Source organism: Balaenoptera acutorostrata, chromosome 2, assembly GCF_949987535.1.
Source record: "Balaenoptera acutorostrata chromosome 2, mBalAcu1.1, whole genome shotgun sequence".
Taxonomy (NCBI): Eukaryota; Metazoa; Chordata; class Mammalia; order Artiodactyla; family Balaenopteridae; genus Balaenoptera; species Balaenoptera acutorostrata.
Genome location: NC_080065.1, coordinates 139,458,349 through 139,484,529, shown reverse-complemented (window position 1 = coordinate 139,484,529; position 26,181 = coordinate 139,458,349). Strand labels below are relative to the sequence as shown.

At 46.3% G+C, this 26,181-nt stretch overlaps 1 protein-coding gene and 1 long non-coding RNA gene across 4 annotated transcripts; one reads left to right on the top strand and one right to left on the bottom strand.

The window, feature by feature from the left end:
* On the top strand, positions 1 to 24,253 carry FAXDC2 (fatty acid hydroxylase domain containing 2). Of its 2 annotated transcripts, XM_007165510.3 has the most exons (9): positions 1 to 155; positions 10,626 to 10,703; positions 12,719 to 12,810; positions 12,942 to 13,045; positions 16,321 to 16,442; positions 21,814 to 22,019; positions 22,511 to 22,616; positions 23,016 to 23,182; positions 23,966 to 24,253. In XM_007165510.3, exons 2-9 carry the CDS (start codon positions 10,626 to 10,628, stop codon positions 24,120 to 24,122), a joined length of 1,032 nt encoding a protein of 343 aa, XP_007165572.1. In that variant the 5' UTR covers positions 1 to 155; the 3' UTR covers positions 24,123 to 24,253. The 2 variants fall into 2 exon arrangements, with proteins under 2 accessions (XP_007165572.1, XP_007165573.1); XM_007165511.3 differs by lacking the exons at positions 1 to 155; positions 10,626 to 10,703 and adding an exon at positions 12,222 to 12,480.
* Positions 6,668 to 12,820, bottom strand: LOC103005852 (uncharacterized). Of its 2 annotated transcripts, none has more exons than XR_009007123.1 (3): positions 12,530 to 12,820; positions 10,209 to 10,272; positions 6,668 to 7,090 (listed from the first exon to the last, which is right to left on the bottom strand). It is a non-coding gene; the product is annotated as an uncharacterized LOC103005852 (long non-coding RNA). The 2 variants fall into 2 exon arrangements; XR_449590.2 differs by lacking the exon at positions 12,530 to 12,820 and adding an exon at positions 11,859 to 12,053.
* Positions 24,254 to 26,181: the final 1,928 nt, after the last annotated feature.

Below are 26,181 nucleotides of genomic sequence, written 5' to 3'. Positions count from 1 at the left end.
TGATCACCTTGGCCAGCCTCCCAGCCTACCGAGTAATAACAGGGTGAGGCGGCAGCACGGCGACAGCAGCTGCCAACGTCGGGGCTGAAGGAGGAGAAAGCGGGCTTGAGCTGTGCCAGGACCTTGGAGGAGCTGGGAGACAGCCCACTGCAGAGGTGAGCGGGAGCTGCAGGGCAGGGAAGCTGGTCGCCAAGGTCAGGACGCGTCCAAGTTCACTTAAAGAAAGGCAAAGCATACCCTTCTCACCTCTGCCACCTCGCTGTCCTCTCCACTTACAGCGCAGGTGAGATCTGCCTCTGAACAATGTCCAGGGATGTTTTCTTAGTACACAGAGTCCCTTCCTGTCTCACTAATGTCTGCGTCCTCTGCCCATGTTTGTACAATCTACCTCCTCCGTAGTCTTGTTTTTCTAGCAATTGACAGGTAATTCTGTCAAACGGACTGGCTTTGGCTTCAAAACCACATGAAAGAGAAAATCCCAAATCAGAACTCGAAAACCCTACTGGAAAAAGACTGCCAGGAAGCAACTGTGGTTGAATTGCTTCTCCTCTCTAACCTGCCAGGCTCACCTGGAAGGGATGGGGCCAATTACAACAGTCTTAAAATTGCAAAGGCCCCAGGTCGATGTGGGGACTAGATGGTGGACAACCATGTCAAAGCTGCTTTGATTGACATACCGGGGTTTATCAACAGATGCTCCACTTTCAGACTTGCTGATGTCCTGGTAGTAGCTCAGGAAGGATTCCCACAGAGGTTACCGAGGGAGAGGAATACAGTGTGTGTAGGTGGGTGTGAACAATGGGCCACTGGTTTTCAGGATGCTATACGGGTCTTTTGGGGCATAAGGCAAGCAAGACAAGATAAGAGACTTGTAGGGTGCTTCAGTTTCATATGCAATTCCAACTAACTTGCTCTGGTTGGGATATAAAGATTCAATTCAATTTGGTAAAACAAATGCTCTGAGCATTAGCTTCTGACCTTAGAAAGGTAAGTGTGTAGTATAGGAAAAGGTGCTGAAACGTTCAAGAGCAAATGTTGGACACATTCTGAGGGCAAAAAATAAGGCTTTTAATTCTTTTCTCCTTCTTTCGTTTATTCAACAAATATTTCCTGAGTATCTGCTACATGCCAGGTTTGTGTTTGGTACTGTGGATCTCATAGTAAACAAAATAGGCAGGCTTTCAGCCTCACGGGCATGCAGTCAAGTGGGGCAGTAAATCATAAAGGGTATAAGTACCCAAGGCAAAAGCAGTGAAGGGAGCATTGCTAAAACTGTCCAAAGGGAGTAATTTTTGTCTCAAAATTCAACCTTTTCCTTCATGCATTTTACCTTCTTGAATGAATATCTTTCCCCTCTGTAAAAGTCTCACGTACGTACAGACCTTGGTCATAGCAGCTCCTCGAAACCCTCTTCATCAGAGGCTTTAAGCTAGAGGCAGACTGTTCAGCTTTTCCCAAGAATACAGACAGCCTGAGAACAGAGGCTGAAGTAATGGGAGTTTCAGTCCTCAGGAGAGCAGCCCTCTCCCGTATGCAATAGAATTTATGCTCTTCTGAAAACACATGTGGCACCAGGCAAAGTGTTAGGAAGCCTGGATTTTGCCAGAAACTGTGTGGAGTCTGGAACAAGGCAGTTCTGCTATCTAAGCCTATCTCTTTAGCTATAAAAAAAATGGAAGGGGTAGACCAGATGGTCCATCAGGTCTTTTTTTTTTTTTTTTCCTGATAATTTCATGAGATATTTACGAATAAACCATGCACATTCACATAAAGATAATATATATCTTGTACCTATAAAATGGGAACCTTCCTCAACCGTGCAGAATATCCAGGAAGCTAGAATCTGAAAGAATCAGGCTGCAGACAAATAAAAATTAAAATTAAACTGTCTACTTCTCCCACCCTCATCCCATTCCCCTGCCCTGTCTTCAGATTTTTTTAGGTTGTGAACATGTACTATAGCCTCACTGTGCCACTTACCTAGATTGGGGATTCTGCAATAAATCATTGCTTTCAAAACAGTCAGAATCATCTGCTTTCAAAACAACCACACTAAAAAGTATCTAATTTGGATAATCTTATAATATCTATTGAAATCCCTTTAAGGGAGAATCAATTCATTGTTATTAAGTATTAGAATATTTACTTTTAGTGCATTTAATTTCTTTCTCTCTCTGAATGCATTCTCATCATAAATGTTATTTCATATCCGCCTCCTACATACTTTCTCACTTGGAAAATCAAAGTTATATACTATTACATTATTAAATAGGACCAAGAAGCATGTCTTATTCATGTTTGTATCCTCTGTAACTAGCATTGTATCTGGCACACAATAAATATTTCTTGAAAGAATGATTATTATCTTAGAAAAACCATGCTCTATTTTACCTTTTGTATTAAAAAAAAAAAAGCACACACACACACAATATCTAATGCATTATTTGTGGCTAATAGAGGCTGATCTCATTCCTTTGTGTCCTTTTACAATCCAAATGCCCACCCTGCATTCACCGACATCAGCACATTCTATACCTTTCGCAGACTTAATCGGTATAATGAGCACTGAATTCAAGTTCTGCCACTAAATACCTGTAATTTAAAGCTGAATAATGAAGATTTCTATGCCTCCATTTCTTCAAATGGAACAAGGGGGCATCAGAATAGATGAGCTTAAGACAACTTCTAGTTCTTAGATGGGAGACTTCAAAAGGTAGAGAAAAAGAGAAGAGGTACCATAAAAATGTAATTATTACAGTACCTTAACATAGTAAATATTTAATAATTGTTGTTGTTGATTTTGTTTGCCAAAATTTCTAACTTGAACAATACCACTGGCAAACAATGTCAAGGAAATTCTTTGGGTGAAGACACATCGGCCCACCATGTTTGAGGTCCCCCCTGGAACCTTTCTGACTGACTCTGTTCACTTAAAACTGAAAGCAAGTCTACAGATGTAGAGAGGCACAGAAAACAAGCTGCTTTGTCATAAAATATTCAGAAGAATGATATGGTTGTGTAGCTTAGAGGAGTCAGCTACCTAGACAAATATCTCAGGAAATAGCATATGGGCCTACTGGCTTAGCCGAAGAAAAATGGCATATCAGGAAATGTTTCATTGCTTCTAATGAAGTCAGATGTCAACAGATAAATGCTATGACTCCTGCAGCCAAAGGGCCTTCTTACCACCAAAAGATAAAGAGTCACTTTCCCTTTGACCAGAAGGCTGATGTTCCAAGGTTAAGCTTATGTATCAGCCCCTAATCCCTCAGTCTCAGCAAAACAGTTTCTCTGAGGCATCAGCACCCTGCCTGTGGAGTCAACAGAGCTGCCACCTCCCAGGGTCTTATTGTACTGACAGCCATCCTAGTCTCACTTGGGTGTTTAATTTTAATACCTAGTTAATACTTTACATCCAGCCTCCATCTCAGAAGGGTTTGAGATAGCTTCCAATAAAAGGATATATGCAGTAGAACAGCTGCAGAAAAATAAAAACTGATTAGAACCCATCAGGCACTCAATAAATACCTTTTATACTGTTTTGATGTTGGGGGGCGGCCGGTGATCTGTAGAGAAAAGAACCAGGTGCTTTACTGCTATTGCTTTGCTTTTGGACCATGTAAAATTATTACCAAAAAAAAAAAAAAAAAAAGAAGAAGAAGAATAAACAGGGCACTGGTCCTTGTCATAGTTACCTTTAATAATCTAATGAATGCTATGAATATGAAAAATGAACATGGAAAAATCAGCATAAAATTTCAGGGGAGACAAAGATTTCTCAAAGCCCTTAAGGAACTGCAATTAATATGACGAAGAGTAAAGTAAAAATGAATTACTCTGTGAATCTTCAATAAAATATTTCCTATGAATGAGCACTGAATTCATTTAAAATTTTTAATATTTCTGTAATTTTCTGAATAGGTAAAATATACTCATGGTACAAAATTCAAAAGGCAAAAAATAAGGCACATGGTAAAAAGATAGCCTTCCTTCTGCCTTGTCCCCCAGCCACCGAATTCACCTCACCAGAAGCTACCACTGTAACCAATTTCTTATATATTCTTCCAGCAATAGTTTAATATTCTATGTATACATAAACAGCACACACACACACACACACATGTTCCACACATCACTTTTTCACTTAAGAGTTCTGGAAAGTACACATAGGGCTGCCTTATTCCTTTAATGGCTACAGAATAGTTCATACTAGACGTACTATAATTATTTAACCAACCTTTATTGATGGAATTCAAGGTGTTTCCAATTTTTAGTCATTAAAAACAATGTCACAATGAACATCCTTGGACACACATCATTTTTTATATACTGGATTATATAAAAGGAAAAAAATCCCAAGAAGTCTAATTGAGCATTAAATTTAACTCTGAACTTACAGGCAGCCAAAGCAAAAAGGGGTGAGAAGGACCAAAATGGATTGCCTTTTTGCATTCCTCAAGTAAGCATACCACTTCTTCCAAAGAGGAGAACTTCTTTTAAAAAAAAAAAAAAATTAATTTTTTTAGTTGAAGTATAGTTGATTTACAATGTTGTGTTAATTTCTGCTGTACAGCAAAGTGATTCAATTATACATATATATACATTCTTTCTTTTACATTCTTTTCCATTATGGTTTATCATAGAATATTGAATATAGTTCCCTGTGCTATACAGTAGGACCTTGTTGTTTATCCATTCTCTCTATATATATTAGTTTGCATCTGTTAACCCCAAACTCCCAATCCATCCCTCCCCCATCCTCCTCTCCCTTAGCAACCACAAGTTTGCTCCCAAAGAGGAAAACTCCTGTGCACTAATTTCTTTATAAGAATTTATCAGCTATATTCTCATAAAAAGTGCACTACTTCATTTGGGGAACTAAATAATGGTGTAAGGAATATATTCGATGGCAGTTTTGATATTCATGTGGCAGATTCTTACATCTATCTTGATTTTTTTTAAAAAAGTATGATATAACTAAAACCCAGCATTCCTTGGATAAGCTAAAATGCAATTTAGGAGGAAAAGGCTTGGTTGTAAGGTTGGAGACCACGAGAAAGCCTGGGCAGTGTGCTCCTTTAAAGATTTCTTGGGCATGCCAGATCTCCTGCCCTACTCAGTGTTTTCTTAGCTCTGGACCAGAACTTAGGCTAGCACTTTTCATATGGATTTTTGAAATGATGGGTTCATGTACCTAGACTGAGAGTTTGCACCTCCAGGAATCCTTGTACATAGTAAGTTCTTCGTAAATGTTCCTGGAAGGAATAGATGAGCTTCAAAAGGTCCAAGACCGTGTCTTTTTAGCTTTGCAAGCTCTTGGCAAAGATAACGGTGATGATAAGACATCAGGGAAAAGCTAGATGAGACTTTGACTTGTAAGTGAAGTTCCTGTGGCGTGGCATGGCAGAAAGAGTCCTGGTAGCTAAAGAAACAAACAGGCAAACAAAGAAACAAACCAAAAATCCCCTCAGCTTCCATCCCAAACAGGATGGATATCTCGACAGGGTCCACAGAGCCTTTCACACCTCCTAACAAGCACTGAGGAAGGAAATCCATGGTGATGTGAAGGTTCTACCTTTCTGCACATGGTTTGCAGACATTAAGATCTCCAAGTCATTCCCAACTTGAGGTGTTTCCTTTAATATTTGGTTCCTTGTCATTAAGACACTTTACAGGCTTAGCCCCCAAAGTACCTAGCACAACTAGGTACTTAAAGATCTGTTCTTTCTGGGACTCCAGGCCAAAGGCAAACTGCCAGATTGAAAATGACCTGCTTCATCCCAGAATTCTACCACTGTGTGAAAGGTAACTTCATGAATGGGCCCGTATCCATCCTGAGGATGGGGGCCAAACTTGGGAATTGGGCCAATAGGAATTGCTCAGCACAATGAAGGTGGAGAAAATCACTATTTAAAGGAGAATTCTTAAGGACCTACTGTATACCACAGCAAACTCTACTCAATACTCTGTAATGGCCTATATGGGGAAAGATCTAAAAAAAGAGTGGATGTATGTATATGTATAACTGATTCACTTTGCTGTACACCTGAAACTAACACAACACTGTAAATCAACTATACTCCAATATACAATTTAAAAAAATTTTTAAAAGGATAATTCTTGGGAATCCTTATAAATTCAGGTTACTGAGTAACATCTGTTGTCCCCGATGTGGGGCAGGGCCGTTTACCATAGTTTGGGGCTGAGACTTGTCATCCTGAAACGCTTGTGCAGTTCTCCTCTGGAAGCCTCAGGCGGTACAGAATATGACTATAGAGCACCCCTAACACTCAGGTAAGCAAAGGAATCCTGACTGCCCTCCTGGGTCAGAACAGGGAGTGAATGCCTGCAGCTTCACTTTATTCCTTCTCTTCTGTTGTGTGTTCTTTTTTCTTTTTTTTTGAGAACTCAGCACAAGGTGGAGCTCCACACCTCCAAGCTACAGCAGGTTCTCCTGCTGCCGGCCAGGCAACAGAGGGTGCTGGAGGAGGGAGCGGAGGTGACAAAGACGCAGGCCTGGTGGGGTGGGGCTCGGGGGGGCTATAGTGTGGCTGAAATCCATTCCCCTGCCTCCAGGTAGAGACTGGGCTGACACTGCACCAAACATTCAGGTGCCTTTTCTTAAACCAGATGCTATCTCCCTGACTGGGAATCAAACCTCCCAGTATTTCTCCCTGACAGGCTTTTCCTCTGAGCTGACTGCCTCCCTTCTGCTGTGATGTGATTCACAGTAGAGCTGGTGAGCAGCTTATCACCTCCCTCTGCTGTCCTAACTTCTCAAACCCCTGGAGGCACTTTATACGTCACCATTCCTCTCTTCCCTTCTCCAGCCTAAGTATTCTGTAAGAAATGAGGGTCAAGGGGAAGCTGTATCTCCTAAGGTCAAAGCTGGTAAAAATGCGTCTAGAATAATAAAACCAAGCATAATCATCCACAAAAGAATAAAACATCCTTAGAGATATTGGAAGTTGGGCCTGATCCTGGCTCTGCCATCTATAAACTCACCTGGCCTCCTTTCTCTAGGTTCCTTCACCCTTGTCACATGGCAGGATGATGATCTGTAATGCTCCTCTTCAGCCAGGTTATGACACTATTCGATAGCAACAATAATAAGTGTTGGTGAGGATGTAGAGAAGTTGGAACCCTCACACATTACTACTGTTGGGAATGTAAAATGGTGTAACCACTTAACATTCCTCAAGAAGTTAAATATAGTTACTATACGACCCAGCAATTCCATTTCTAGGCATATATCCAGGAGAAATAAAAACGTGTCTACACAAAAACTTATGCAAAATTGTTCATAGCATTATTCATAACAACCACAAAGTGGCAACAACCCAAATGTCCATCAACAGAGGCATGGGTAAACAAAATATGATATATCCATATGACAGAATGTTATTTGTCAATAAAAAGGAATGTGCCACAGCTACTGAGCCTGCGCTCTAGAGCCCGTGAGCCACAACTACTGAGCCCGTGTGCCACAACTACTGAAGCCCGTGCACCTAGAGCCCGTGCTCCACAACAAAAGAAGCCACCGCAATGAGAAGCCCACGCACGGCAACAAAGAGTAGCCCCCACTCACCGCAACTAGAGAAAGCCCGCGTGCAGCAACGAAGACCCAGTGCAGCCAAAAATAAAATAAATAAATAAATAAATCTATTAAAAAAAAAACTTTATGGTAAGACAAGTAGGGGGACAGTCAACCAAGTCAAGCTGGGCAGCAACTCAGGGTAAGTGCAATCCCCAAGCACCCTCCCGCCAAACCCAGCCACCGTCCCAGGCCGTCACCTTCACAGAGAAGTCATGGCCTTATTTCAAATATGGAGAAACACAAAGTTTGTTGCAAAACACTTAATAGAAATGCCAAGACATATGATAAAGAAGAGACTGAAAAAGGCCAAGATCTAAAAGGTCATTCAGATTGGCACAGAGAAGTCACAAGAACACACGCCAAAGACACAAACCATCAGAAAAACTTAGCACTTAATTCTGTGAGAATAAAGCCTAGGGTAAATGCTGTGGCAGCTGGAGACCAAAGTGCAGTAGCAGTAAGCAAAGGCAAGTCTGGCCGGTGTAGTCAGATGTTTGGATGCTACATTGAGGAGTATGAACACGGACAAAGACTTCTGCCTTGAAGGACAATTTGAACACCAGTTTGAAACACCGGATGTTCAAATGCAACAAATGGAAGACACAATGAATAGCATTTCAACCCTAACAACACCACAAAGCCAAGAGGCTATGTCTCTTCAAGAAACACACCAACAGGGCTTCCCTGGTGGCGCAGTGGTTGAGAATCTGCCTGCCAATGCAGGGGACATGGGTTCGAGCCCTGGTCTGGGAAGATCCCACGTGCCGCGGAGCAGCTGGGCCCGTGAGCCACAACTACTGCGCCTGCGCGTCTGGAGCCTGTGCTCCGCAACAGGAGAGGCCGCGACGGTGAGAGGCCCGCGCACCGCGATGAAGAGTGGTCCCCGCTCGTCTCAACTAGAGAAAGCCCTCGCACAGAAACGAAGACCCAACACAGCCAAAAAATAAATATAAATAAATAAATAAATTTATTAAAAAAAAAAAAAAGAAACACACCAACAGCAGCAACAACAAAAAGAAACAGCAGATGGCACTGGCCTTGACCTCACTATGGAGCAGGGTCAGTCAGGTGGTGCTGGCACAAGAACAGGATGAACTGTCAGGGACGTACCCACATCCGTGATCAAGTGTAAGGTGTAAAGAACTGATGCTTCTGAAATATTCCCTGGGTGTATATGTATATGAATGTGTTACACTAGAGTTACATTGGAAACACTGCCTGAGTCAGCATGCATACTTGTCTACAATGCTTTCTTTTGGCTTGCTGTACCTTGAAAATACACTGGAAGATTCCAGAAAGTTTCTACCTTGCCAGATTTTATAGTTCTGTACAGTTTGTGTGTAAGTGTGGCAGATATACTTTTGTAGATGTTTTTGACAGTATAGAACTAGCTTGTAGTAAAAGGAATATCATCCTCAAAACTTAGATCAAAACTCTAGGACCAAAGTATTGTATAATCTTTAGAATAAAGGTTTTTATTTTTTAAGTCAAAAAAGTTTATCTCTGTATGCATTGACTTGTGATGCATAAAAATAAAAGCAGGGAAAAGCACACTTAATATGTTTACATGGCCATAAAAAGAAATGAAATTCAGTTATTTGTAGTGAGGTGGATGGACCTAGAGTCGGTCATACAGAGTGAAGTAAGTCAGAAAGAGAAAAACAAATACCGTATGCTAACACATATATATGGAATCTAAAAAAAAAAAACAATGGTTCTGATGAACCTAAGGTCAGGACAGGAATAAAGACACAGAAGTAGAGAATGGACTTGAGGACATGGGGAGGGGGAAGGGTAAGCTGGGACGAAGTGAGAGAGTGGCATGGACATACATACACTACCAAATGTAAAATAGAGAGCTAGTGGGAAGCAGCCACATAGCACAGGGAGATCAGCTCGGTGTTTTGTGACCACCTAGAGGGGTGGGATAGGGAGGGTGGGAGGGAGACACAAGAGGGAGGGGATATGGGGATATACGTATGCATATAGCTGATTCACTTTGTTATACAGCAGAAACTAATGCAACACTGTAAAGCAATTATACTCTAATAAAGATATTAAAAAAAATATGTTTACATGGCCAAAAATATCTCATTCAGCATATATTACGGACAATGCCATTTTTTATCCTTTTTGTTTCATTTTGCTAAGTAGAGATGCAATTGGTTTTTAATCTGTGTTCACCACCTTTTGATGTCAGAATTTTTATTCAGTTGTCTAATAACTACTATTTGGATTCCTTAAAATAACTTTTATTTTTCATTTGATCATTATCTTTATATAACCAGGAAAATTCTGCAACATCACATTAGAAAATAAAAATGATCAAACCTTAATTTCTCCACTTATTAAATATTGGTTTTATTAAGACTTCCAGAAAGATTTATCCTGTCATAGTTTCAAATGGAGATCTCAAACGCATTCCTAATTATTCTCCTTCTAGCCAGTTCTTGTTTGACTGCATTTTAGAAGGAGCTTCATGCACGGCATTCCTATCCATTTACTTGGCCATAGAATTGTTGACTGGTTTCAGAAAAACCTTGGTTGTTGTTTTTAAACTGACAAGTAATAACAAAGAATACAAAATTGAACCAACTCAAGTTAGACCTACTGTTTAAGTCCTGGTTAAGAGTCCATTGATATTCTTTTATCTCACAGGAACAACTCTTTAATACCTTGAAGAAATAAGAAGAACATAATTAAGTTTTTTAAAAAGCCTTATAATGTGTTTTAAGAGTTGCTAGACCTAGTATCCCTTGTGCCTGCCCCTCCTCTACTCTTCTGCTGTATTCCTGGCTACTCTTGCTTATTTGTTTCTCCATGTAAATTTTAGAATCAGTTTGTCTGCCAGGGGTTTTTTTTGGTGGGGTTTTTTTTTTTTTTTTTTTTTTGTAACTCTCAGGTGATTTTAATAAGTTGCCAGCATTAAAAACCACTGCTGGCCATTCACCTCGACTCCCTCTATTCCTTACTGCCTTGGTTGCATGTGAAAATGACATCCAGGCTCACCTGTGCTTTTTTATTCCAGATGAAGGGAGAAGCTGGAAGTGTGCCACACAATGAGAAGCAAAAGCAGGTGCACGCGAGCACCTCACCCACCAGACTGGTGAGAATGCGGCCAGTGACCCTTTCCACATCTGCGCCTGCGGCATAACTGACAACACCCCCACAAGGTTCCGGGATAGCTGACACATTAGTGAAGTGCTCGCTTCAGTAGCTGAGCAGAATCACTTGATTCCAGCTGCCTGCTTATAACTCCAGCCCCTTTGCCCGCATGAAGGTAGCTGAAGAGCCCCGTAGCTGTCCCACCAAGGTCTCTTGGCCCTTAGAGTGCCCCAGGCTCAGGCCTTTGGAACCACCCCTTTCTACAGCTGCTCTGGGGACAAGAGAGGCCCACTGGGGGCTGGGAACTGGGGGTGGGAACCAGCTGTTGACCCCAGATAACTTCGGTGCTGCATGTTCCTGCCCTTCACAGAGACCTTTGCCCTGTCTATTTACCTGGCCCTCAGGCTGCTAGAGAGAGAAAACACCATGATCCCTGAAAACACATCAAATCTTATATGTGAAATTGAGGTTTTAAATTTGACTTGACTTGATTTGATTAAACTCAATTGAAAAATTCCTAGTGAATCTGGAAAGCTCATGAAAAGGGTCCTTTGAATCCTAAAAAAGGAATAATTGCAAAAGCCCAAGATGAACTGTCCGGCAAATTTGGGGGTGACCTTTGAACAGCCTGTGTAAAAGAACAAGTTTCTGTGGTCTTGGCAATCCAGCCCTTAACGGGGGGAGACAGAGAGAGAGAGAGAGAGAGAGAAACAGAAGGTCATTTTCAGAGCTCAGAGAGAGAGAAGGTCATTTTTCAAACCTCAGGACCCGAGGAGTACTAGACCTTTAAAAACATTTCACTAGCCATGGAAAACGACTTACTAACTTCTTTTTGGTCTTCTGATCAAAAGTGGGATGGGGTAATCAGAGAAGAAAAGAGTCAGTGCAGATTCAGGTTGCTCTGAATGAGTCAGTCAAAACGGTCTGCTCCTTTAGATCTCCAAAGGCTGGATTAAAACATGGCCCCCTGTTAGATCAGCTTCCCCTACAATAGTGTATGTGACCTGGCTCACTAACTGCACACACCTATAGGGACCACCACCTCCAGTCCTCTCCTATGAAAGAATATGAGCAGACTGCATCTGGGCGTAGAAACATAGGCTGTAATGGACATTTGTCATTCCTGCCCAAGGTACTATAGAAATTGGTGACACACCTGGCAGCCAGGGTTTTCCTTCTGCAAGTCTGGGACCTGCTGGTTGACCATCGAGCTCACAATGACCACTGTTTTAGGCTTTTGGAGGAGAACATGTAAGGACCGCCCAGTGATGGCCAACAGTCTGTTCTTTGACCCTAGAAGCCATCATTGTCCCGTTCAGCTGGCAGCCCAGACTAATATCTCTGGAAGGCAGAGGACATATTACAAGTCAGAAAATATGTTTATTTACTCTCTTCTTCAAGGGCAATAGGGTGATGGGCATGGGAAAATAGGCCTGGCTCAGGAACACAGTTGAAGTCCCTGTGGCCTCATCAGGGATTCTGCAGATCCCTCTGTGCCGGCCATCCCAGCTTTGCCTGTCCATTGGAATTAGCTGGGGACCTTTAAAAGACAGGGAGGCCCAGCCCCACCTCCCCTGCCCCCGCAGAGACTCTTATGTAATCGGGCTGGGGAGTAACCCAGATATTGGGATTTTTTGAAAGCTCCCAGGTGATTCCAATGTACAAATAATCTGCATCTCTGTTCAGCAAGAAGACTGGTCATGAAATCCCACAGCTCTTGGAAGGCTCACCTGTCCTTCTCTGGGTGACGAGATTGCGTGCTAGATTCTCTGGTTCAGGTTTGCTCTCTTCCCTCCCCCAACCTTAAGCTCTAACTTTCATACTCACCTCTGCGCACAGCCTGAGAGCTCTTGATAAGGGAGAGCCTTCCACGGAAGTTGGGAAAAGGTCAGCAGACGCGCCAGGGGGGCACGACTGAGATCCTCACGGCAGCTCACTCCTGCCGGGCTTCAGCAGTGAGCTGCGTGTGAAGGCAGGAGGCTTGTTGGGACCTGACGCTTTCTTGTCCTCCCCTAGGAGGGACACATCTGGGGCTCCATGAGGAGGACGGCTTTCATCCTGGGCTCCGGCCTTCTCTTGCTTGTGGCCCTCTGGAACTCAGTCACATGGTGAGTCTTCTCGGCCAGCTCTAATTCGGGAGCTGGGGGCCGTGCGGTGGCGGTCTGTGGGCAGAGCATGGATTTAGGAGCTGTCCACCCACCAGTCTTCACCCACAAACATGAATGAGTTTTCTTTCAAGGCATCTTCAGAGATTTTGGGGTGCTTCTGGCTACTTCTGGCAAGCCCAGTGGGAGAGGCTGCTGTCTACATTCGAAGGGAAGGAGTGGCTCCTCTACATTCTAGGTGAGATTCCCCGACCACCAGCACTTAGGGTTTGGGTACATGGTTATAGCTTAATTCTTTTTCTTTTGTTCTCTACTTTGGGACTTCTCAGTTTATTCCTCTAAGGAATGAGGACTTAAAGTTTAAGGCAGTGGTAACCCCAGAGTGCTAAATTTGGGGGTTAATCTGGAATGGATGTTTAAGGATATCTAAGAAAAGAAGCTGAGACACCTCCTTCATCCCCCCAAATAGAAAAATAAAAAAAGAAACAGTTTGTGTGAAAATGAATGCTTGTGAGAACAGTAATCCTGCTTCTAGATGTCAGGTCCACAAGGGCAAAGGGCTGTTCTGTCTCATGTGAGGCTGTGTCCTTGGACCTGGTGCAATCTAGCTACCTCTTGGGCCTTGACAGCAAGTGTTCACTCAAAATGTATTTACTGACAGTGCCAAAGCCTGAAAGCAAGCTCAAAACATAGTAGAAGAAAAAAACCTATTTTAACATAGATATTTATGCCAGCATTATCTACAATAGTGACTGTCCTCCGTCATACATTCATTCACTCACATAATATTTATTAAGTTATTCTGTGCCAAACTCATCTGTAGGATACAGAGATATTTAAGATAAAGTATTAGGGTAAAATGTCTACCCTATTAAAAAACTATGTCACCGTTTGACTGGAAGAAAATTAATAATTACAAAACAAACAAACCTCAACCAAAAAAACTTTGTCACAGTCTAGAATGGGAGATTAAAGAAGTGTCAGCTGTCACAAAGCAAACATAGAAATAAAATGTTTCTGATGATTGTTTTCTTCTAGGAAGAGAACTCCGAAAATGGGCTGAATATTAAACATGACAGGTTAATGGAATCTTAAGCACTCATTGAAAAGAACAATGCAGATTGCAAATATACATGGGGAGAGTGGTGGGAAAACATTTTATATGTTTCTGTTACAATGATGGGAAAACCACCTATCACCTCTGATAAGCAAATACCAGAGAGAAAAAATATTTGCCATTTGAAATGTTAGAACTGGAAAAAAGTTCAAGATCACCTCTTGTGATTTTCAGTCGGTATTCCTCAAGGAGCCCTTGGATTGACACGTAGGTGGGCACCTCGAAGGGTGGCCCGCTAGGCAACCACCAACCTAACATTTTTTTTTTTTCAAAATAAAGTTTCTTATTTCTGAGGATAAAAGTAAATACATGCTCACTGTTAAAAATAAAAATCACACAATTCAAATAAGCAAAAAGAAGGTGAAAATCACCTACCTCTCACATCCATGAAATAACCACTGTTAGTATACTGCATATTTGGTTAAACTTAAAAGACATCTACCATTTTAAAAAATTTATTTATTTTATTTTTGGCTGCTTTTTTTTGATCTTTGTTGCGGCACGCGGGCTTTCTCTAGTTGCGGAGAGCGGAGGCTACTCTTTGTTGCGGTGCGCGGGCTTCTCATTGCAGTGGCTTCTCTTGCTGCGGAGCACGGGCTGTAGGTGCTCGGGCTTCAGTAGTTGTGGCTCACGGGCTTGGCTGCTCCGCAGCATGTGGGATCTTCCCGGACCAGGGCTCGAACCCGTGTCCCCTGCGTTGGCAGGCGGATTCTTAACCACTGCGCCACCAGGGAAGTCCTGACATCTACTATTTTTTTAACTTTTTTTTCATTGAATTGATTATGGACATCTGTCCATATCAACTGATATAGATTTGCTCAATATTGTAAGCTGTCCTGTCTATTCCATTGTGTGGAAATATTCTAATCAATTTAGTCCATTCTCTGGGAATTCCAGTGGTTAGGACTCAGTGCTTTCACTGCCGTGGCCTGGATTCAATCCCTGGTCAGGGAACTAAGATCCGGGACATTTGGGCTACTTAAATGTTCTTGTGCTTTTTTTTTCAATTGCTGAGATGGACATTTATGTGCATGAGTGTGTGTATGTCTTTTCTTTCTTCCCCTCTTTCTGTCTTTGTCTCTCTGTCTCTGTCTTAGTCTGTCAGTCACTCTGATCTTTTCCTCACTTCAGATACTGCCAAAGTGCCCTAAGGATGTTTGAGCCAATCACATTTCCTCACAGTGCTAGCCAAGTATTTTTCAGATATCAACCGCCACATGGCACAGTGATTGCTGGAGCAAGAAGGGTACTGGAGGAAGAATACAGAGACAGAGAATTAAGTAAAACACCCTTGCTCCTTGGAATATTGAAATTAGAGGAGGCGGCAAATCAAGGAAAAATAAAGTTAATAGTACAAGAGTTAGGTAACACTACAACGTCACTTGAATAACTGCCAGCTGGGGTGGACAAAGTGCTTATTTGTTCACAGGAGGAGAACAGAAATACTTGGGATGACTTCATGGAAAAGTGGGATGTGGCGCAAAAAGCCCTATCTAAATTTGTGTTGATCGGTATTTTCTAAAATACCCTGCAGAACATCAGTTCTATCGGAGGTTAATGGGTGGGGGGACCACACGACTTATCATCGAAATGGGACATTTGTGAGAATAAAGGAGGGGTTATTAATAATGATGCTGGAATGATGGATACATACTGAAATTGTCCTGGGCAGACAGGGACGAATGGCCAGTCTGTTCTGAGATGTTCTGAGAAGACAGAGTGCTGGGTAAAGAAAAGCCTGAGAAAGGTTGAGTTTAACAAAGTCAAACAGGAATTCTCAGAGCTGTGACCACACTTGTCTGGACCCTGACTCTCCAAGAAGGTAGGGTGTGAAGACTGTTTTAACCAAGGAGCCCCTTGAGAGGTAGGTTTTCCACTTTGGAAAATACTCACTGGACGCCTGAAGTACCCCTGCGCATGTCATCAAAGGGTCATGGTGATTGGGGAACCCAAGTGCCCGTGGTGAGTTGTACCGTACCAAACTCTTCCTCTGCTTCTCCCTTTGCTTCTCCCTTCCTTGGCTATTCTTAAAGGGCTCAGTGGGCACAGACACCCAAATGTCAACCGAAATTCATTTCTGTTTGGAGTGTATCATACATCTTAACATAATTTTGTGTTGTTTTTTTCTCCAACCACCTAGAAGGTTGTTGTCCCCGTTCTACAGCTAAGAAAAGAAATAGAGACACTCCTTAAGTGACCCATCCCACTCCCCACAGCTGGTTTGTCACCCCAAGACTGAAGGCAGGCCCCCAGCCCCGAGCACCAAGACACCAAGGCCCTGGCAAGGGCCTGCCTACAACGCAGCCTCAGTTACCACCGAGCATGTGTTCAGGGAATACGTACGCCACCAGCTCCTGAAGTTGTCCTGATGGTTTCCTTCTTCTTCCCAACCTTAGGTGCCACCCAGGTGCCCATTCTGTTCTTCTGGACCTTGAGTGGACTTCTACTGGTGGTTGACACAACTGGAAAGCCTAACTTCATCTCCCGCTACCGAATTCAGGTCGGCAAGAATGACCCTGTAAGTGTTGCTGCAGCTTCTCCTGGTCAAAGCACAGAAAGCAGGGGCTAAAGCCACATTCTCCAAATTCTGCTGGCTGGCCCAGGAGAGACCGTGGCCAGTGGGAGCCAAGTGATTCTGTACAAGGCTCCCCCAGGTTAGAAGGTTAGAGAGAGGAAATAATATGCCCCGAATCTCAGAGCCAGCCAGCCAAGACTAATGTTAGTCAAGACTAATCTTCTGACTCCCAGGTCTGGCTCTCTACCTGCCTGTGCTGGCCTACGGCACTGTGGTCAGCATTTTAGGAACAGAAATGATTGTCTCAGCCCAGCCCTGGACCGAGTCCCAGATATGTCAGGTTGGTCTCCACCTACCCATGGGAGAAGGGACAGCAATAATTAGATACTGAAAACACAGATAACAGCTGTCCTTTTGAGGGAGGGACACAGCTGCTGAAACAATGGATAACCCCACTATCATATTAATCGTGAATGTGTTGGTGGTGGTTGTTTTTTAAGCAGGTCCTCCTTCCCAATTATTCAGTACCACCAATAGTACGTAGGTCATCCATGGTAAACAAGGCCTGGACCTTGCTGACAAGGAACTCCTGGCCCAGAAGGAGAGAAAAAGCCAAGCACACATCTTGGATGTACACAGGCCGGGGAAGTGAGCCCCACTGTTCACTGCTCCCTGAGCCCGGCTTGCCTGCTTAGTGCTCTGACAACCTCAGAAACCTTTTCTTACACAACAAGGAAGAAGTTGATTCTTAAACCCAGATTTTTTTTTACCCCAGCTCCACCAAAACCACATCCTGGCTTCTTTCCCAGACAAGACAATCATTTTCTTTTCTTTCTTTTTTTTTTTTTAATTATTATTTATTTATCTATGGCTGTGTTGGGTCTTTGTTTCTGTGCAAGGGCTTTCTCTAGTTGCGGCAAGTGGGGGCCACTCTTCATCGCGGTGCGCCGGCCTCTCACTATCGCGGCCTCTCTTGTTGCGGAGCACAAGCTCCACACGCGCAGGCTCAGTAATTGTGGCTCACGGGCCTAGTTGCTCCGCGGCATGTGGGATCTTCCCAGACCAGGGCTCGAACCCGTGTCCCCTGCATTGGCAGGCAGACTCTCAACCACTGCGCCACCAGGGAAGCCCCTTTTTTTTTTTTAATAAATTTATTTATTTATTTGTTTTTATTTTTGGCTGCGTTGGGTCTTCGTTGCTGCGCATGGGCTTTCTCTAGTTGTGGTGAGCGGGGGCTACTCTGCGTTGCGGTGCGTGGGCTTCTCATTGCAGTGGCTTCTCTGGTTGCGGAGCACGGGCTCTAGGCACGCGGGCTTCAGTAGTTGCGGCTCGTAGGCTCAGTATTTGTGGCTCGCAGGCTCTAGAGCGCAGGCTCAGTAGTTGTGGTGCACGGGCTTAGTCGCTCCGCGGCATGTGGGATCTTGCCGGACCAGGGCTTGAACCTGTGTCCCCTGCATTGGCAGGCAGATTCTTAACCACTGCGCCACCAGGGAAGCCCAGAAAATTATTTTTAATTATCTGTCCAGGTGCCTGGGTGAGTCACCTCAGCTCTCAGGGAATTCTACCCAGGCCAGCACTCTAGAAAGTAGAGTGGCTGAGAAACAGTGCCCTTGATCCAGGCTTTCAGAACAGTCCCTTCCTGAACCAGAGTTACTGGCCTGGCTCACAGGTCCCCTCACTTGAGACGGCAGGGGCCTCCTCCATGTGCAGCTCAGCAGGCAGGGACCAGAGCCAAAGGGTTAAAAGCAGGGCTTGTTCCTTGAGAATGTTTCACCTGTCAGACCACGGAGATATCCTTACCAGGCACCACTGACTAAATGCGTACGTCTTCAAGGCCAAGTACTGTAAACATCTTCATCATTCAGAAGAGAAAGCAGAGGCTTTGAAATGTGACATGGCTTAGAACCATGATTCACACTCAAGTTTTGTGACACTGGGGCTTGTGCCCTGAACCACTAGGCCACATCAGCTCTCAAGAGAATCACCTAGCGCAATCAACTTCACAGTCTACAATGAAGGGAGGGCCACACAGAGAAGGTCTCGTGGCATTTGGCAGAAGCTGAGGTTCAGAAAGGTGCGCTGACTAGTTCAAGGTTAGACTGTTCTTGGAAAGAGAGCCAGGGCTCGTCTCATCTGCTCCTACACTGTGTGCACCCTCAGGTAGTCACACAAGGAAGAAGGAAGCCCCAGACGCCATTTAGTCTTTGGCCCATTCCAAGAAGGTCTGACCCCTGACCTAAGACATCAGAAACAGGTCATCAAGTGGGACCTGAATGCAACGGCGTTCACAAGACACCACCACCCAGCCCCGCTGCCCCGCACTCGTTACCCTCCCACTCTCCCGGATTGGATGGCTAGTTCACGCCTCTCCTCCCTCCTCAGATCCTCAACACCTCCTCCCGTCACCTCCTCCCAGAGGGTGGCCTTGCCTTCGAGCAGAAGACAGCTCCCACAGCCGTGCCCCACCGCAGCCGGGGGGCAGCACTTGCGCACACGCTCTGCCTGCCCACCTGCTTCGGCCCGTGGCCTCTCTCTGCTCCCACTCCGGCCCGTTCCTCCACTGTCTGCACGCTACACCCACCACCTCTTGTTTACTACAGCAAGTTGCTCCAGCAATTCTTCCTTCTCTTTCTTTTGTCCTTTTTTTTCTTCCTCTTCTGGATTTTACTCTCTGGCTTATTACAAACCTGCTGTAATTTTTCCCAGCTTAAAACCAAACCAAAACCAAAAACCTTGCGTCCATCTCCCATACTCACTCCCACTCATATTTTTGCCCCCCTTTGCAGCAAAGCTCTTTAAAGACTTGTCTCTACAGTTTCTGATTTCTCTCTGTCCACTGTCTTTTCCCAAAATTTCATAATTATGAAAAATTGAAAACACATATACAGAAGTTGAAAAGGTAGTAGTACCCTGATCACTCATTTATATACCACCTAGATTCTCCAGTCTTAAACATTTTACAACATGTGCTTTTTCTGTATATAAAAATATAAATATCTATGCATCTATAATTTTTTGCTTCATCATTTGAAACTAAGTTCAGACATCATGAAAATCTAAATCCTTCAGCCTGCACTTCCTAAAATAATCACAAAACAATCATCTCACCTCCTCTGGAAACCTCCTTGCATCAGGCCTTCACCTCCACCGCTCCACCACAATTGTCCAGGGCAAGGTCACCAGTGCTCTTGTCGCAGGCCTGTCTCATTAGAACTACCAGGACTGTTTCCACAAGTTGCTCATCCCCCATCCTGTTGTAGCTTCTTATACCGGCTCCCAAGGCCCCACTCTGTCCTCACACCTCACCACTCACCCCTTCACAGTCTCCATTCTGGTTCCTCCTCAACCTAACCTCCCCAGCCTCTTTATGTTGACACCCAGGGCACAGCCCCAGTCGTCTTCTCCGTCCTCATCCCCTCAGCGTCATGGCTTTAAACAACCACCTCAATGCCAACAGTTCACCAACTTACCTCTCAAGCCCAGAACTCTCTCCTGATCCAGGATTAAATATCCAAATGCCTCCTTGACATCTCCAATCCAACATGAACCAAAGAGGATTCCTGATCTCCCAGCCCCCAAAGCCTTTGATATCCACAGCCTCCCCAGTCTCAGCTGGGGAGTCTCTCAGTCCAAAGGCCTTGGATTCACCCTTGACAACTCTCTTTCCCTCGTACACCACATCCAATCTATCAGGAAACCCTACTGGCTCAATTTCCAAAATGGATCCAGGACCCAACCATTTCTCACCACCTCCATCGCCACCTCCCTGGTCTGAGTCACCATCCTCTCATATGCGTATTTTAGCACTTCTAGTCTTCCCGTTTGTATTCTTGGTCTCCTACTGTCTATTCCCAACACAGCAGCCAGAGTAGCCCTGTAAGATCCTGTCACTTCTCCGCTCACAACCTCGGGATGACCCTCGCTTCTCTTGGAATAAAAGCCAAGGTCCTCAAAGTGGCCTACGGGGCCCTATATGCACTGGCTCCTCCCTACCTCTTTGACCTCCCCTCCCACTCCTCCCCACCTCACACCTCACACCTCACACCTCACTCTTCTCCAGCCACGTACGCCAGGAGTGTGGCCTGTCGTAGAGCCTTTTCACCAGCTCTTCCCTTTGCCAGAAGACACTTCCCCCAGATACCTGTTTCCCTCATCTTTGTTCAAATCTCACCATCTCAATGGAGCCTACCCTGACCATTCTATTTAAAACGATAAGAGTATAAACTCAGTGAGGGCAGGAATCTTTGTTTTGTTCACTGCTTCCTTCCCAGCACATAGAACACTGCCTGAAACATAGAGGGTGCTCAATAAATATCAGCTGAATGAATGATCATATGTCACACCCACCTCCCGGTCAAGGTTGCCAGAAGAGGTGTATGGCTTCCTCTGTGGTGCTCTCAGACCAAGGCTGCCCAGACCTGGCTTCACCGTGGGATGGAACTGAAGGTTTAGAGAGTGAATTCTGGTCCATCAATACACGCAGGACATGGAAAAGCCAGAGGAACAGGCAGGCCTAAAGTATGAGGACCACGCTGAACCCGGCCTCCCCTTGGAGCAGAAGCCCTCCAGCTTGCAGACATTTCTCAGGAGGGCATCCCCTTTGAGAATGCCAAACCAGTTCATGAGGACCAGCAAGTGACCTGTGGTCATGGGGCTACTCCCAGGAGCTCCAGGGCTCTGACAAATGGAAGGGTCAGGGGTTACTGGCTCCCAAGGAAACGCTGGCTGTAGTCTTGAGGCTCAAAGGGATGTGAGCACGTGGGGCCAGCTCTCCACAGCGATCTGGGGAGAATGCGCAGGCAGCCCCTCATCCTGACAGCCCCACCCTGAAAACCAGCAAGACCTGCTCACAGCAAGTGGGACAAGAGGCCAGAGAGCAGCTCCCCGGCTCCCGTCCAGTGAGGCTGGACCGCATGAGGAGGCAGGCGACCCTGATCTCTGCACCTGATCCTGGTCAAGGCTCTCTGGACGAGCAGGGACCAAAAGGCTGAAGAAGGAATGAGGCTGGGAGCCTTCTCCAAGCACCCTGGAGGCTCCCCAAGATGCCTGTCGGGAGTACGTGGGGTTGGGCCTGGCCAGAGAAATGGGGAGGACAGTGGTGGAAGCTGCAGAAGCAGGAAGGAGCAGGCAGCTTCAGGCAGAGACTAAGGCCGGGGGAGGGGAGTTTCCAAAGGCAGGGCATTACCAGGTGGTTCCGCCCCTGGGCTGCGCAGCACTCAGGGGTTGCTGGCTACAGCCAGACATCACTCCTAGCATCCAGCCCCGAGCGAGGGCCTCCCGAGAGCTGGTCGCAGAGGAGCCTGGTTCCTAGAAGGGAAAGACCTGCTTCCCACACTCTCGTCCACCTCCTTTCTTCCTTCTTCCCCCCGGGCAGGTGGACCCCATGAAACTACGCCAGGCTATCCACACGGTTCTCTTCAACCAGTTGGTGATCTCTTTCCCCATGATGGTCTGGCTCTATCCCATCCTCAAGTTGCGGGGAGACCCCTGCCGCCGAGAGCTACCCACCTTCCACTGGTTCCTCCTGGAGCTGGCAGTCTTCACGCTGATTGAGGAAGTGCTGTTCTACTACGCACACCGGTGAGAGCTTTCCTTCCTGAGCCCAGCCAGCTCCTCACTCTCCCAGGTTCACCCACCAGTGAGGGTGAAACCTGGCCTCCTTGGAGTTGTAGGGGTGCAACCAACAGCACCTGGCATCAAGAGCCTCCCGCTAACTAGTAAACACGAAGACGACTCTTCGCTCCACAGCTGACAGTGTGAGACCACCTATGAGTGTCCGGAATCTCCGTTCTTGTGTGTGGAGGGGTAGTTTCCCATTCATTCCCTTAATTGAATCCTTTCTGGCCATCATCCCCATTTTACAGCTCATACAACTGAGGTAGAGAGAGGCAACGTCACCAGAAGAACTCACAAGGCAGGGCTGTCGGAGCACCAATCCAGTATGTTTTCACTGGATGTGAAACTTTGCTCCATGGATATAACCCCAGTTCCTACCTTTGGTTTCTCGTGTTCTGGTGGGGGAGGGGGAGAGGGCGGTTGGCTGATTTATCAACTGTTAACTCTCTTCCCAGCCTCCTTCACCACCCAAAACTCTACAAGAAAATCCACAAGAAACACCACGAGTGGACAGCTCCCATTGGTGTGATCTCTCTCTATGCACATCCTATTGAGCATGTGGTGAGTAGAGCTTGGCTTCCCCAGAGGAAAGGGCAGCGGGCGCCAACCCCCTTCCCTAAGCTAGTCTCCTGCACAGAACGGGATCACACTGGCTCTTTCTTCTGCCCATTCAACAGCTACCATTTGTTGTTGGCATATGCCGGGCGATGCTAGATGCCCAACGTAAGTTATCTCATTTAATCCTCCCAACAACTGTTTAAATCCTCATTTTGCTAATGAGGAAGTTGAGGTTCAAACAGTTAATAACTTATCCTAAGTTTCATATCTGAAGGAGTCCAGCAAATCAAGTCCAGAAACTCATTCAGCTTCCCCAGATCTGTGTCAAGAAGTCTTCCCGGACACCCACCTGCGTCCCCTCCATCCCCTTGGGCCCCTCTTCAAACAGCCCTCTCCTTGCAGGTCTCCAACATGCTGCCGGCGATGGTGGGTCCAATAGTCATGGGTTCCCACTTGTCCTCCATCACCATCTGGTTTTCTTTGGTCCTCATCATCACCATCATCTCCCACTGTGGCTACCACCTACCCTTCTTGCCTTCACCTGAATTCCATGACTACCACCATTTCAAGTAAGGCACCCCTCCCCACTGTGGGTCTCTGGGCAGTAACCCCCACCTTTACTCCTAGAGCTCCTGACAGCAGACACTGGTGACTCAGTTTAAATGTGGGTCTAGTGGAGGGAGAGGTCTGCAGGTGGGGACAAAGGTGACCATCCTGGGACCCAGACCACCTTGCCATTCTCTTTCTGTCTGATATTGGATCTTCCTGCCACTATGGGTCTTTAACATGCATTTAGGTCCTAGACCCTTTGAGGATCTAGTGTAAGCCATGGGCACTACCAGAAAGATGCATACATGCATAGAATTCCTGCAGGCAATTCAGTAGAAGTTGTGTGCGCTCTTGAAAGCCTCCAGGCTCGTCGGCGTGGTCTAGGAAACTCCTGCACCAGAATCACCTGAGATGCTTTCCCTCAAATGCACCCTCTTGGGTTCCACTCCAAATACACTGAATCAAAGCATCTGGGGGAGCAGGCCTTGGCATCTGCATTTAGTTAAGTGTTCCAGGGGATTCTGATGGAGGTGGTCCCAGAACCTACCTGAACAAGCTGGCTTTGCCGCAGGTTCTGACTTGTGTGCATCGAAATCACAGAGAGCTTTTCAAAGGAAGAGCATAGCTTTTCAGTCTGGAATGGCCCCAGGAATATGTGCACCACCGCCTGGGTTACTCTGAAGCAGGTGGGCAGCATGGTGGGGATAGGTGTGGGATAGGAGGGCTCAGAAATGTGTGCGAGGCTGGCACAGGTGAAATGAACGTGAGCTCGCCTGCCTCCAGCACCCTCCTCTCTCCTCCAGGTTCAACCAGTGCTATGGGGTGCTGGGGGTGCTGGACCACCTCCACGGGACTGACACTGTGTTTAAGAAGACCAAGGCCTACGAGAGACACACGATCCTGCTGGGCTTCACCCCGCTCTCCGAGAGCATCCCTGATCCCCCGAAGAAGATGGACTAAGACACGGCCCGAGTGCCATCCTAGCCGTGCCCTCTGCAGAGGTCTGCTAAGGTGGCCTGAGGCCTCCTGGTCGTACCTACCAACTTGCTCCTTCAGGCACACACTCTGATGACAAACCACGAGGGCAGGGGGAAGGTCAGTTTCCTGGAAAAGCAGGCCCAAGGAGGGGACCAGGGCTCCCCCAACTGCCCCTATTATCCCAAAGGGGACCAGGGATTGGCGTAACGAAAAAATATAGCTCCCTGGAATGGAGGCCAGTCAGAGGGAAGAAGCCACTTTGAGAGGGCTCCTGGGGGGTCCCCCTGGTCCTCTGCTGTGGAAGGGGAGAGGGACACCAGATGACTCCTTGGTAGCCCTGGCAAGACAGAGGATGACAAAGGTGGCAGGAGGCCGTGTGGCTGCAGCCATAGCCCCTCCTGATGCCAGGGGGTGGGAGAACCAGAAGATACTGCTTTGCCCCTTCCTGTCCCCCAAAGCCTCTCTCATTCTCTACTCAGGCCAGGGCCAGGACACCCTGGCAACGGTTCTGGGATCAAGTCCCCACTGTTTCCCAACACACACACGCATGCGCACGTGCACGCACACGCACAGACACGCAGTGTGATAAAGACCCCACTTCAACTCTGCCCCACTGCAAATGGACATCACCCCTCTCTGAAAAGGAAGATACCAATCACAGGAGCTCATCCTGGGATTACAGCTGAGATACCAAAAAGAGGCGCAGACCAAACCCCAATACCTTCAGCCACAGGCGGAAACCAAAGGCCAAACCCTGTGGCCCCGCTCAGCTGGGGCCCCCTTTAAGCCACAGAGGGTAGGGTCAGAGTTGCTGACCTTTGGGGACACCCAACGGAGGCCCCTTATTAGGCTCTCTGAAGCAGGACCAAAGGAGCTAGAACTCTCTTCCTCCACTAAGGCAAGAAATACACGGCTGACCAGAGGGTAAAATCCTTATTTCCCCCTCAAATGATGAACCAGTTGTTTCAGCACCATTTTCACAGGATGACTTTAGCAGTGATGCCTTTTCCAATGAGACCTTATTGTCTACAACAAAACCACAGAGCTGCCCAGATGGAAGCAGTCCCCACCCTGGGTTCGCTCAGCTGCTTCTGACATTGCCAGGAACCCAGTGGCTCCCGGTATCAACGTGAAGACACTCTGATTTGCAAGGCCACCATTATAGTTTCCAAAGTCTGATATTTTCCTGAACATTCAGTTCTCCTCTGTCCAGAAAACCACCCGCTGTAGTTTTATAAAATACTCTAACATCTGATAGGGCCACATCTCCACGCAGAGCTATCAAAGAGGACGACCTCCTGCCACGGGCCCTAGCTCCCCAGAGGACCTGCCCAGGAGGCCGACCAGGCGCTTAGCAGGCGGCGTCCTCCTTGGGCCTGGGTGGGCCCAGCCCCCTCCCCGGGACCGCACGCCCTTCGCTTGAGCACCGCTCCTGGTGCATCAGTGCTGGACGTGCTCATAGCTGCTTACCTGCACCCACAACCTGTCCTACGAATAAACAAACAGTTGGAAAACAGTCCTTCTTCAGTGCACTGAGCGAGGGTCGGGAATGAGGGGCGTAGAGAAAGAGGAAGAATGGCGGTCTTTCTCCTTTCGACATCTGCAGACCTGGAGGTACTGCTGGGGCGCAGAGGGACGAGGGGCCTCGTTCTCTCACCCTTTTTCTTAGGCAGGTCGCTGGGCCTGGCCCCGACACTGGTTACCAAATAGCCTCAAGGAAAGGTCGAGGTCTCAACACTGGCAGCAGAAAATGTGAATGTGAAAGGAGAAAGCATGGAAAACAAACCGGTCTCCTTTGACTGCAGTGGATACTTGGGTGTTTCTCTCCCTACGTGAGTCGTTCCGGCATCATGACCACATGGTGTCTGGGCGCCACAGCAGCACAAGGACACAAGTAAACACTCTGTGGCTTCTTTCAGAGTATTCCCAGCAAGCTGTGGAAGTAAGGTTGAATGAATGTCTTCCTCTTCCCAGAGCGGCCTGCAGAAGCCCTGCCCACTGTCTCCTAGCCTCACCTTTGGCCCCTGCAGGCCATCGGTGC